This window comes from Electrophorus electricus, chromosome 20, assembly GCF_041902795.1.
Source record: "Electrophorus electricus isolate QZ-2024a chromosome 20, ASM4190279v1, whole genome shotgun sequence".
In the NCBI taxonomy this organism is placed as follows: domain Eukaryota; kingdom Metazoa; phylum Chordata; class Actinopteri; order Gymnotiformes; family Gymnotidae; genus Electrophorus; species Electrophorus electricus.
This window is the reverse complement of record NC_137516.1, coordinates 17,767,843-17,780,731: the sequence shown is the minus strand read 5'-3', so window position 1 is coordinate 17,780,731 and position 12,889 is coordinate 17,767,843. Positions and strand designations below refer to the sequence as shown.

Sequence of the window (12,889 nt, the reverse complement as noted above, 5' to 3'; positions counted from 1 at the left end):
ACCTGTGTACGTTTGTGTTCAATGGTGGAGCAGTGGGGGCAGGACTTCCCCTGGGCTTATCCAGTAGAAACCCTCTGTCACCATTTAACCCCACCTCCTTCACCTCTGTCCGTATCGGACACACTTGTTGAGAACTTGGTCCATCAACTTGTAGGGTACCCTATAATCTTTAGTGTCTCAAGTTATTATTGTTATTATTATTATTATTATTATTATTATTATTATTTATTGGTCATACAGTTGATTTCACTAAATTGTTTACATCTTAAAAATACATTTCAAATTGCTTAAAATGTATTGCTGAACTCTCAGGGGTACTTTAAGGTATCTGACATAAAGCTGAGTTTTAGCCTTAGGTTTTTTGGTCTTCTGAAGCACTATTAAAGATCTACATACAAATGGGAACACCCCTGGTTTTCTAAAGTATGATACAAGTGATCTGAACTAAAGAGCCATGGGCAAACCTGTTGGGCAAACCTGACCAATTTCCCAGTCAATTTTAAGAGGAAGCAGAAAGCCATCATTAGTAAACGTGTAATGGAGGTTTTTCAATATATATCTTACAGGCATAATGACACAAAATTGGGTAAAGCTTTACAGATGCTTTTCCTTTTCCTTGAAAAAATTGAACACTACATTAGAAAGTCTTTGGTTATACCTTTAAGATTAACTGGGCCAGATACTTTAGGAATACCCTGAAATCTGTGTGGAATTTAATTTATAATTAAATTTTTTCACATCGACTTTCACTCTGTTTGCAACAAAACGTTTTTTGTTTTTTGTTTTACCAGTACTGTGCCTTCATGGAGGGGTTTGGTAGCTTGTGTTTGTGTGAGTACAACTTTTCTCCAAATAAATATCTTATTTGGAGCAGTTCAAGCATCCTTTATAAGTCCTTATTTCTAAAGCTGCACTGACAGACATAATCAAACATATTAAAATAACCAACATTTTTGTATACATACCATTTTTTGTTTTATCTGTTAAAAAAACAAACAAACAAAAAAAACCTCTGGTATTTCCTATAACTCCTCTGAAGCAGTAGTTTTGCTCAGGAATATTGATTTTTTTTTTTTCTTCAATTTAAGTGGCAGACTGTCCAGTAGGTAAAATGTATTTTGAAATATGTCAAATAAATAAATCTAAAAGAATCTGAATGACATGCTACTTGGTGCTTTTCAGTCCCATAAGGCCACTGGAACACGAACCACTGTGGTGGTTTTTTTCCTCATGAACATGGAGCGCTGTAGTGGGTCGTCTTCCTAAAATACTCTAATACTGTTTCACTGTGTACATGGGACTTTTACATTGAAAAAAAACAATAGTTGTGTCATATCCTGTTTGCCCTGGCCTTATTGAGTGGGGCTTCTCGCTTGTTTGTGTGTTGCTCAGATGCTAGTGGATATTAGCAAATTTAGGTTGATTTCCTCTGGAATTAAATTCGCTGTTTACTCTGTAAGTTTCGTACATGGCACATTCTTCAGTGGGTTTTGTTTGCACTTTAAAATACCGGCTGCTAGCTGTTATACTTTGCACTTTCCAGCCTAATTTTCGGTCATTTCTGTAGGTTAGCTCGTTAGCAAGGCTGCGAATTGATGTATCGAACTTAAATAAACTCGTTTGTGAAAAATGGGTCCACGGGTATTCGCAAGCGTGCAAGTTGTATGCAGCTCGCCAGCTAATCTAGTGAGTTAAATAACTATAGCGTTAGCCGGCTAGGCTGCCACGGTCTGGGTCTTACCTGGTAACCCTAGAGAACATTCTATCACGATAATTATAGAAGTTAATTTATTCATGTTAATTTATTAATGGTCCTGTTTCTTTTCCTTTATTATCAGGTGACCCTCATCAATGGGGGACATCAAAAACTTCCTTTATGCGTGGTGCGGGAAAAAGAAGTTGACTCCCAACTATGATATACGTGCAGTGGGGAATAAAACCAGGCAGAAGTTTATGTGCGAGGTAAGCAGGCGCCTTTACTCAGAAGTCTAAGGTTCTTAGATACGTCCTGATACCTGGGATTTGCTCTCAGCTGTCTAAGGTTCTTAGATACCTCCTGATACCTGTGGCTTCCTCGCAGGTGCGAGTCGAGGGGTTTCATTACACCGGAATGGGAAACTCCACCAACAAGAAAGACGCCCAGTCCAATGCCGCAAGGGACTTTGTCAATTATCTTGTCCGAGCGGGTGAGATCAGTGCTTCTGAAGTACCTGCTTTGGGGGTGAGTGTCGGTGACATACATATTTAACGCCCTTTCTTGCTATTCTTGGCTCTTTTGTGATGCTGGATATGTGTGGTTTCTGATCTACTAGGCTACTGTTACAAATGTTTCTGATGGCTGTAAGGAAGAAGGCGGAGGATTTGGAAGTCTGCCCCCTAGTGGTCCTCTACCTCCACATTTAGTTGTGAAGAACGAGTCAGGTACGAGGCATTTTTGAATTTACCTCCAATGCCGCATGGACATTTTGCTGTTAAATAGCGATCAGTTGTCTGCTGAAAGGTGTCATGACCTGTTTTTAAAATGACAAACTATCACGTGTTGTGTAAAAAGTGTTTATTTTTAACATTTACACTATTTTAAACATTTTTGACTTGCATGGCGTGATCAGTGGGCTTCTGTGGCTGCTCATGGTGTAGTCTTAAGCCCTGCTCCTGTCTGCTTCCCCCAGACTCTGAGCAGGGCTCTGGTCCTGTTGCTGGGGTGACTGGTCTGGGTTACTCTGGCTTCAGCACTTCTCAGTGGGAGCGAGGGGCCAACCTGCAGGACTACTACTCCAGGAAAGAGGAGCAGGAAGCAAAAGCCGTAGGACTTTATACAAATGCTTGTGTTTAGAGAGAAGATTGAAACATTTCCTTACGCCATTTGCATGCTGCATCCAGAGCCAGTTTGGGCTGGAGATGGTAAACCCTTAAGAGAAGGGAAAATGTTACCCTCATGCTGCTTTGGTGCAGAAGTATTCCATTATGTACATTGTGGTTTACTGGTATTTAAGTTTAACATGGTAGTGGTTAAAAGAGCAATAAGTCATTTTTACCACCAAAAAGTAGCAAGCTATATTCATGAGAGATTATTTCTTATTTTTAATGAGCCGCTTTATGCTCCATAGAGCAGGTCCCGCCTCATAGAAACGGCCGTGTTTAAAATAGATTTGTACAGAGTCTCTAAAACACCCAGGCCACTGTGTGTCAGTATAATCACTGTTTAGTAATGTGGAGAGTCATCATTTGTGGGAAAATGACTTATTGCGCCTTTTAATGTTTGTAGTATTCAGTGAAAATCCAAAATCCAATCAGATAAAGGTATGGTAGTAGCTTACAGTCACCACAGACTGTTTTATGGCATTAAACTAGAAGCACAGGTTACCTGGAAAAAACAGATAAATATTCTATTTCCATAAAATGCCATAGATGCAAAGCACCTCACGGGACTGCACTGTAACTCACTCCCAGTTAGCGAGCATGAAGTTCTCCACAAGTTGGCAGAGTCACAGTTGTGGCCTTGTTAAACGTTTTTTCACAGACTCTGGAGTCTGAGGAGGTAGATTTAAATGCAGGTCTCCATGGTAACTGGACCCTAGAGAATGCCAAAGCCCGGCTCAACCAGTTCTTCCAGAAGGAAAGGATTCAAACCGACTACACGTATAACCAAGTCGGGCCTGACCACAACAGGTTTGCACATCACAGAAAGAAACGGCGTCTACATCCTTCACTATCATTCACATGCAATAAAGATAATGGAATGTCCTCATTTGTTGCACAGACGTAGGGCATTAGGTATCATTTTAGGTAGATGTGACTTTTGGAGTGTATGTTTTTCTGCTGGACTGAGACTGACTGGCATGAGAGAACTTCTTGGTGTGTGTTAAACCCCAAGAGGATCTCGGAGAAATGATCGGAAACAGCCTCCTTTGCAAACACCCGAGTAGCTTTAGAAATCTTGTTCAAAATCGAAACGATTAACCGGATTTTGCTGAGTTTACATAGTGACAGTGAAGCCTATGAATGAAGTTAGCAAGGAGGAAAACGGTGATGCCAGAAATCACATCCTTACATATGACATACATGTGACATTGTTAGGCTGCACTAACGTGCCACATGGCAGAGCCTGTGATTGGACGAGTGCCGGGGTGCCTGAGATTGGGATGTAGTAATGTCTGGTTATGGTTTCTGGTGTCCGTGATCTGTCAGGAATGGAGGTCTCCAGGGATGGAAGAATTCTGGTTCATGGTGGGAAGTCTGGCAGAAAAACATACCTGCTCAAGATTGGTCACACGTGGACGCACTAATTCATGAAGCAGTGCTCCATTAGTAGGCTGTGGAAGGTTGAGGTCAGTTCTCTGATGCATCCATGTGTACACTCAGTGACCTGAAAATAGAAACCCTGTCTGTGCGGGTGATGGGCACAGACTCTTCCACTTGTGTATGTGTAAGCACATACGAGGCTGCATGCAGCAACCTTTTAACAAGCTAATGCGCCCCTGTCAGAGTGCTAGAATCAGTTTGAGGTCATGGCCACCACAACCCCTGATATCGGTTTGGTCGAACTCGGACATGGGCAGATGTGGGAGTCATTTGAACACCCCAGGACCTGCCAGCTGTTAGCAGACCCCCAAATGGTCCAGCATGGCTCTGCACAGGGACTCTGTTTATCTGCTCACTGAGTGTATGGCTGTGTGGCCTTTTGTCATGTGTGCAGTACTGCCTAAAGCCGGATTGAGTGTTTTTCTAAACTCATAACTTGGAGCTTACTTGGAGTGTAGTTAGTCTCTCTAATACATTTGTGTTGGGTTGATGTAGGTACTGTATACAAGAATTGTGCAAGGAATGTATTAATACGCTCAGTGGTAGTATTCAGTGTTCAGCACAATTTGCGTTGTTCCCATTACGGGGATTAATGACCAGCCTTATTAGACTGCCAGTCTGTCATGTCTGCATGTTTGTCCTGTGAATTAAAATACAACTAGAATTCTGTATTTGCCATTATATTTAGGAGCTTCATTGCTGAAATGACAGTCTTCGTAAGACAGCTGGGGAGAAGTAAGTGTCCTTTAATCCTGAATCCTTCCTTTATTCGTTACACTTTCAGCAGATATGTGGGTATAAAATGGCACCTTGACAGTGGAGCTGCACAGTGTGTCTGATGCAGGGAATGTCAGTGAACACTTTTGCTTTTGACTCCTCGGCGCTGTGCAGAGATCTTTGCCCGTGAGCATGGCTCTAATAAGAAGCTAGCGGCCCAGTCGTGTGCGCTCTCTCTGGTTCGCCAGCTCTACCACCTGGGTGTAATTGAGGCTTTTACGGGACAGACCAAGAAGAAAGAAGGCGAGACCGTGAGTTCCCTGGGGCAGTGCTGCTTTACTGGGGTCACTGAGGGCAGAGCCCTGGTCAGTGGTTGCTAGCGTTTGCCCTCTCGTTTCCACGCCAGGTGGAGGTGTATGAGGTGAATGTTAGTGCGGAGCTGAGGGAGCAGCTACAGAGCGTGATCCAGGAGCTGGGCATCCACATTCCTCTGGCTGTAAGTGCTCGTGCACACCAAACGCTTGCGAGAAAGACTCGCGCGTGGTGTCAGTACTCTGTGGTGTTAACACCGCTGATGGTGGTTTTGGTTCCTGCTGTTGCTGCAGGACCCCAGTGGTCCAGTGTCCCTAGTCCAGGGGAAGATGGCCCACTTTGAGCCCTCACAGAAGCAGAGCCTGGGGGGTGTGGTGTCCTGGTCTCCTCCTCAGGTCAACTGGAACCCTTGGACCAGCTGCAACATTGATGAGGGACCACTGGCGTTCGTAAGTTTGCATTTTTGTGATTGGTGCAGTTTGTGATCAAGTAGGAAACGCTATACGAACAAAACTCCTAACACGTTCTAAGCTAGTCTTACCACTGGTTGCTCCAAACACCACTGGTTTATTTAGTCTTGCTGAAATCGTTCATCCGAGCTTAATCTGTGCTGTGGAAAACCAGTACCTGCAGTGTAACGTGGCGCGTGTGTAATCCACAGTCAATGTGCACTGTAGTGTTGTAGTGACCAATGTTTCTTTGCACGTCTTGTGAACTCTGGCAGTGCACACCAGAGCAGATCAGCTCCGACCTGCAACAGGAGTTTGACTATCAGCTGGAGCATGACAAGAACCTGCAGGAGGTGAGACCCTGAGGGGGTGTGTTCTCTTGCTTGGACTGGGCTGAGGAGGTGTGTTCTCTTGCTTGGACTGGGCTGAGGAGGTGTGTTCTCTGACTCTGCAATAGATGATTAAGGAGCGAGAGCAGCTTCCCGTGAAAAGGTTTGAGGAGGAGATCCTCAGCACGGTCCACAGCAGTCCCGTAGTGATTATCCGCGGAGCCACAGGCTGCGGCAAGACCACACAGGTGCCCCAGTACATCCTAGACCAGTACATCCACACAGGGAGGGCTTCAGACTGCAATATCGTAGTCACTCAGGTGAGCGCCCCGCCCCATGCTGTGAGTGCTGTTCCAACTCCCCCTCCCCGACTGTTTGAGAACTCTCTGAGGGTGTGTTTGTCTGCATGTGCGCGTGCAGCCCCGGAGGATCAGCGCTGTGTCCGTGGCGGAACGCGTGTCCTATGAGAGAGGCGAGGACGTGGGGAAGAGTTGCGGCTACAGCGTGCGCTTCGAGTCCGTCCTGCCCCGCCCCCACGCCAGCATCCTCTTCTGCACCGTCGGTGCGTCTCCATGGCTACCTGTCTAGATGTAGTCATATAGTGTCACCGGTTTCTTGTGATGTACTCCCAGCAGCTGTATGTTCTCTCATCTGCCTGGGTGTGTCTACCAGGGGTGCTGCTGAGGAAGCTAGAAGCTGGAATTCGAGGGATCAGCCATGTTATAGTGGATGAGATCCATGAGAGAGACATTAATGTGAGTGAAGACCATATTCTTGGCAGTAAAGAGCTTCTATTCCTGCAATATCTATAATGCTGATAGGTGTATAGAGAGCATCTGAGTGTCGGTAAAATACCTTTATATCTGTAATAAAGAAGGAATGTCCAAAATGAGACATGTTTGTGTGTACATGTGCACTTCTTTAGACTGATTTTCTGATGGTGGTGTTACGAGACGTGGTCCAGGCCTTCCCCGATGTGCGTGTCATTCTCATGTCTGCCACCATCGACACCACCATGTTCAGAGAATACTTCTTCAACTGCCCCGTCATTGAGGTGCACGGCCGCACGTACCCTGTGCAGGGTAAGTCCTGCCCTGTGCGCGCTGGAGCGATGGCTTACTAGCACGCAGGTAGCAGAGAACGCGTGGGCCGCACCTGCTGAGCCTGACCGTGGAAATGTGCCCTTTACAGAATACTTCCTGGAGGACTGCATTCAGATGACTCGGTTTGTTCCACCTCCAATGGACAAAAAGAAAAAGGACAAGGATGAGGATGGTGGAGAGGAGGAGGTGTGTGAGGACGGGATCTACGTGGCCATCAGAATCCATCATGAGTTTGACATGTTAAGAAGTTTTGTGACCGACAGAGATGTACTGTGCTGTCAGTCACTTAGATGATTGTATAAGTGCACTCAAAACATAAAGAACTGTATTTATTTATTTATTTATTTATTGAAAAGCACTTTCGTTAGTTACTACATTTACCGATTTGGCAGTCCTAATCTTTACACACCCTATGAGTGATGAAGTGAATACATCTGAACCTGCTGTTCTCTGCTTATGCCTGGCAGGTGAACTGTAACTTGGTGTGTGGACCAGAGTACGGTCCAGAGACCAAGTGCTCCATGGCCCAGATGAACGAGAAGGAGACGCCGTTTGAGCTGATCGAGGCCCTGCTGAAGTACATAGAGACACTGCGTGTGTCTGGGGCTGTCCTGGTCTTCTTGCCGGGCTGGAATCTCATCTACTCCATGCAGAAGCACTTGGAGATGAACCCACACTTCGGTCAGTAGCGGTCATATGGGTCAGCAGCCATTCTGCTCTTACATTGTATCTGACACCCCTTATTATGTGTCCTGTACTAGCTAGTTAGCTGAGCTGGGTTGTAATCCATGAAGAAAGCTTAATGCAGGGTGTTTAAATAGGAACTGAACTAAGGAGTCAGCACTTCTGGCTATTGGGGGAAATGTTTTGCCAGGGTAATGTTAAATTTCCATAACCTGAAACCCTGGTACACATATGACTGTAGTCACTCTGGTTCAGCATTAGCAATATTTACGCTCTGCTTGTGGTAGTGACTGGGACCGATTTTGTGTGTGTGTGTGTGTATGTATGTGTGTGTGTGTGTGTGTGTGTGTGTGTGTGTGTGTGTGTGTGTGTGTGTGTGTGTGTGTGTGTGTGTGTGTGTGTGTGTGTGTGTATGTGTGTGTGTGTGTGTGTGTGGCAGGAAGCCAGCGTTACAGAGTCCTGCCCCTCCACTCGCAGATCCCCAGAGATGAGCAGAGGAGGGTGTTTGAGCCTGTCCCCGAGGGAGTGACGAAGGTCAGGCCCTTACTCACGGTCCAGTTTGATCTTGTCTGTTAAATGTAGTGACATGCTCAAGGTTCTTCACAGCAGTGTCTTCATGGTGGCTGCTCTACACAGATCTGTTTTGCAATTGAATAGCTTTGTGCTCACTGTGTTTGTTTTATTACAGCGAGTCAGCATTTTGTCTTGTCACTGGTTCATTTGTTTGGATTGTTGTGCTCAGGTCATTTTGTCAACAAATATTGCTGAGACCAGCATTACCATCAACGATGTGGTCTATGTAATCGACTCCTGCAAGTAAGTCACCTGATTAAAACTCGCATGCACACATTTCCTGTCAGTCAGATTGGTGTTCGTCACACATCTCATGCTTGTTCCACCAATAAAGAGTGCGCGTGTGTGCTGTGATTTGAATCACTTAGGCAGAAGGTGAAACTGTTTACCGCCCACAACAACATGACCAACTATGCCACTGTGTGGGCGTCCAAGACCAACCTGGAGCAGAGGAAGGGCCGTGCCGGCCGCGTGAGACCCGGCTTCTGCTTCCACCTGTGCAGCCGCGCACGCTTTGACAAGTGAGCACAGCTTGCTCTGTCTCCTAGATACTTAACAGCCTGCACCTTTCCGTTAGAAACTCTTAAGTGTCAGAACGTGATGCAAAACTTATAGAACGTGATGCAGAACCCTAGTCTTGAGCTACACTTGGGTCAGTTAAGATTCCCCACTGGTCGCGCGTGGGGTAAAAGTGACGGCAAGCTGTTTGGTGGTGTCTGTTCAGACTGGAGACACACATGACCCCAGAGATGTTCCGCACACCGCTCCACGAGGTGGCTCTCAGCATCAAGCTGCTCAGGCTGGGGGCTATTGGCCACTTCCTGTCCAAAGCAATAGAGCCTCCGCCGCTGGACGCAGTCATTGAGGCTGAGCACACACTCAGAGGTACTGCCGCAGTGTCCACCATGCATCCCTGCTTGGCTAGGAATGCCCAGTAATGAATTTTTAGTTAAATGTGAGTTGAATCCATGCAGCATAGCTGGAATGTGCTTGATTAATGTCAGCGTTTACCTCTGTCAAACAGATATTGGTGCCTTACTCACTGTGGTTTATGTTCAAATCTGGTCACAAATGGTTGTACCCATATTTCACCTAAAGTTTTGTTTTCATAAATTTTTATGTATGATTTTCATAAATTATGTTTGATCATTTCTATGCAACTTGGATGGCCATTAATCTTAAACCTATATCAAGCAACAATATATTGGAGTGCTTCAAGTAAACGCACTGTTTCCCAGAGCTGGATGCGCTGGACAGTAATGATGAGCTGACTCCACTTGGGCGGATCCTGGCCAGGCTTCCCATCGAGCCTCGCCTGGGAAAGATGATGATCATGGGCTGCATCTTTAAGTAACTAATGTTTGGATTTTATATTTAGTAATTTTTTAAAAACTAACATTAACTGCACAGTACCGTTAACTATCCCAGTTAAATAATGATCTGTATAACTGTATATCCCAGCGTGGGAGATGCAGTTTGCACCATTTCGGCAGCTTCCTGTTTCCCGGAACCTTTCATCAGTGAGGGGAAGCGTCTGGGCTTTGTCCACAGAAACTTCGCAGGCACACGATTCTCTGACCATGTTGCCTTGCTGTCTGTCTTTCAAGCCTGGGATGAGGCAAGGTAGGTCCCCTGCACCTCCAGACAAACTGCTAGACTCCATACCTAATTCATTTGTTCAGTACTATGTTGGTGCCTGATCCTACATGGGTTTATAAAATGAGAAACAATTCCTTTCCCTTGTGTTCAGGATGGGTGGTGAAGAGGCTGAAACCAAGTTCTGTGAGCACAAGCGACTGCACATGTCCACGCTGAGGATGACCTGGGAGGCCAAAGTTCAGCTGAAAGAGATCCTCATCAACTCAGGCTTTCCTGAAGGTCAGCTTACACTTTCCATGTCTTATGGACATAGACCAAAAACTGCATATCAGCAAAAAGAAGGCCCATAGACCAAACAATGAGGCACATGGAATATGTACATCACAAATAATTTTTTAAAAAAAAAACAAAAAAAACTGCCATTTACAACTTCACAAAATTAGTTGACCCTCACTTAATGGAATATTTGGTGTTGATTTCTCCAGCACTTTGAACATATTTTAGATTCATAGTGTTCTCCACCCACTGCAGCAACAGCCCAGCTATGTGGGATTTTACTCAGCTGTGCAACAAAAAAAATCAATTAGCAGTGATGTGAGAAGGGTATTTTGATATTCAGCAGGAAGCTGTTCTGTGTGAGTTCTCGTATTTTGGCACGCTCACACCGGTGCTTCTAGCTGCACCATGTTTAAATAATCTCCAATATAGCATGAGCACGAGACGCCTTCCTTGGCATGGAGGTCTCTTGCCTTTCCCCTCTACTCCTTTCCCTTACAGCTTTTCAGGCTTGGAAATGTATTCTATTCTTTTGCCTAGAATGCCTGATGAATCAAATATTCAACAACGTGGGGCCAGACAACAGCCTGGATGTGGTGATCTCGCTGTTGACCTTTGGCTCCTACCCTAATGTGTGCTACCACAAAGAAAAGAGGAAGATCTTGACAACGGAAGGCCGCAACGCCCTAATCCACAAGTCCTCTGTTAACTGCCCCTTCAGTAACCAGGACATGACTTATCCATCACCTTTCTTTGTCTTTGGGGAAAAGGTTAAATTGTTTTCTTGGATCAACAGTTAATATCTTTCAAAGTTACTTGTGGGTAATAGTCAGCTGATGTTGGTCATTACAGATTCGAACACGAGCAATCTCGGCCAAAGGAATGACTATGGTCAGCCCTCTTCAGCTCTTGTTATTTGCCTCCAAGAAAATTATCTCTAAGGGAGAGACTGTTGAGCTTGATGACTGGTAGGTACTTGCACCACACAGCAAAGCTGCTCTAATGTGTGTAAGCTACTGATGAGGTTTGCATATTAAAAAATTATTAGAAAATGGTCCCAAGTGATTTAAGAGGATTTTGACCCTCCACAGGATCAAGCTTCGTATACCACACGAAGTAGCTGGAGCAGTGGCTGCACTGAGAGCTGCTGTGGAGGCTGTAGTGGTGGAGGTGAGCAAAGACCCAGAGTACATCAGACACATGGACACCACCAACAAACACCTGCTCAACGTCGTACGCCTCCTCTCCAGACCCTCCTCTGCAGGACTGAACCTCATGGCTGCCAACCCACGGTAAGAAGCGCAGTGTCAGTTTTGTAGTGCAGTGTTACCATTTTAAAAAATAATTAAATATTGGTAATATAATCATCTTTAGATTCATCCTGCTTTTTGTTGTGGTTTTATTAGGTTATAGAGGGTAGGGTAATGGGGGTTGTGTAATTTAACTTTGGAATATGGGTTCTGGTACCTTGTGGCCTTGAAATGGATCTGTTTGAGTACGCCTGTGGTTATCAAAGACTTCATACCTTTAGGAGATTTCTATAACAGTGTAAGTACTGCATGTATACTTCAAAAGTCTGTTATTTTCTATGCCCTTTAAACAGCTTTGGAGATGGTCCACGCCCTCCCAAGATGACCCGCTTAGATGGGGGAAGTAGAGGATTTAGGGGGAGCGGAGGGTACCAGGGTGGAGGTTACAGAGGAAGTGGGGGGTACCGTGGTGGTGGTGGTGGGGGATACAGGGGGTCAGGATACTGGGGTGGTGGGGGATACAGAGGTTCTGGTGGGTACCGAGGGGGAGGTGGATACAGGGGGGGTTGGGGGTTTAATAGAGGAGGATATTGAGGCTTTTAGAGAGCAATGTGAGCAAATATCTACATATACATAATTTCTGAGGATTATGTATTCATTTGTGTTTAGCGTTGTTTTTTTAATCTAAAATAAATTAAACCATACAACTGCACAGCATTCAAATCATTGTAGACTTCATTGTTTTGATTTCAATGCAATTTTTTGTTATTAAAATAAAATCTAACCTGTAGACTATTATGTGTAGTAATTGAGCATTGTATTTTACTGCAAGTTCTTGTATTGTGCTAAGTCATAAGGGGCAAAAATGTGTTTGATGAAAGCAACAAAAAACAGGACTAAAATGTTCACACAATGCAGCCATTTTCTTATCAAAGAGTTGAAAGTTTCTATGAACAGTGCTTTAATTCCTGTCAGATACACACAAATGAATGTATAAAATATGAATATTAAAATGTGAATGTCACTGTTTTGATTAACTTCAATATTTAAGTTAATTGTAAAGTACATATACTGTTGGGAAACCATTCCTTCAATATGGTAAAATCACAATTTTAAACAAAGTTTTATATAATGAAAAAAAAGAAAAAGAAAAGTATATATTATAAATTACAGACTGGCATTACAAAGGGGTCTGCAAGTTGAGTACTGTAAACTGCTCTCTTTTATTTTTATATATATATATATATATATATATATATATATATATATATATATATATATATAAAAATAAGTGT

General features: G+C 44.2%; 1 protein-coding gene across 2 annotated transcripts; it reads left to right on the top strand.

Annotated features, from left to right (window-relative positions):
- Nucleotides 1-1,314: 1,314 nt before the first annotated feature.
- dhx9 (DEAH (Asp-Glu-Ala-His) box helicase 9) lies at nucleotides 1,315-12,747 on the top strand. 2 transcript variants are annotated; one of them, XM_027011352.3, is made up of 28 exons: nucleotides 1,315-1,455; nucleotides 1,839-1,962; nucleotides 2,081-2,221; nucleotides 2,313-2,421; nucleotides 2,670-2,803; nucleotides 3,521-3,669; nucleotides 4,991-5,037; nucleotides 5,194-5,330; nucleotides 5,426-5,515; nucleotides 5,625-5,780; nucleotides 6,056-6,133; nucleotides 6,238-6,429; nucleotides 6,530-6,671; nucleotides 6,782-6,864; nucleotides 7,035-7,191; nucleotides 7,301-7,398; nucleotides 7,680-7,893; nucleotides 8,336-8,430; nucleotides 8,639-8,712; nucleotides 8,838-8,990; nucleotides 9,194-9,354; nucleotides 9,708-9,819; nucleotides 9,931-10,092; nucleotides 10,220-10,347; nucleotides 10,885-11,114; nucleotides 11,197-11,312; nucleotides 11,436-11,636; nucleotides 11,948-12,747. In XM_027011352.3, exons 2-28 carry the CDS (start codon nucleotides 1,852-1,854, stop codon nucleotides 12,186-12,188), a joined length of 3,711 nt encoding a protein of 1,236 aa, XP_026867153.2. In that variant the 5' UTR covers nucleotides 1,315-1,455; nucleotides 1,839-1,851; the 3' UTR covers nucleotides 12,189-12,747. The 2 variants fall into 2 exon arrangements, with proteins under 2 accessions (XP_026867153.2, XP_035392049.1); XM_035536156.2 differs by lacking the exons at nucleotides 1,315-1,455; nucleotides 1,839-1,962; nucleotides 2,081-2,221; ... (1 more) ...; nucleotides 2,670-2,803; nucleotides 3,521-3,669 and adding an exon at nucleotides 3,769-4,328.
- Nucleotides 12,748-12,889: the final 142 nt, after the last annotated feature.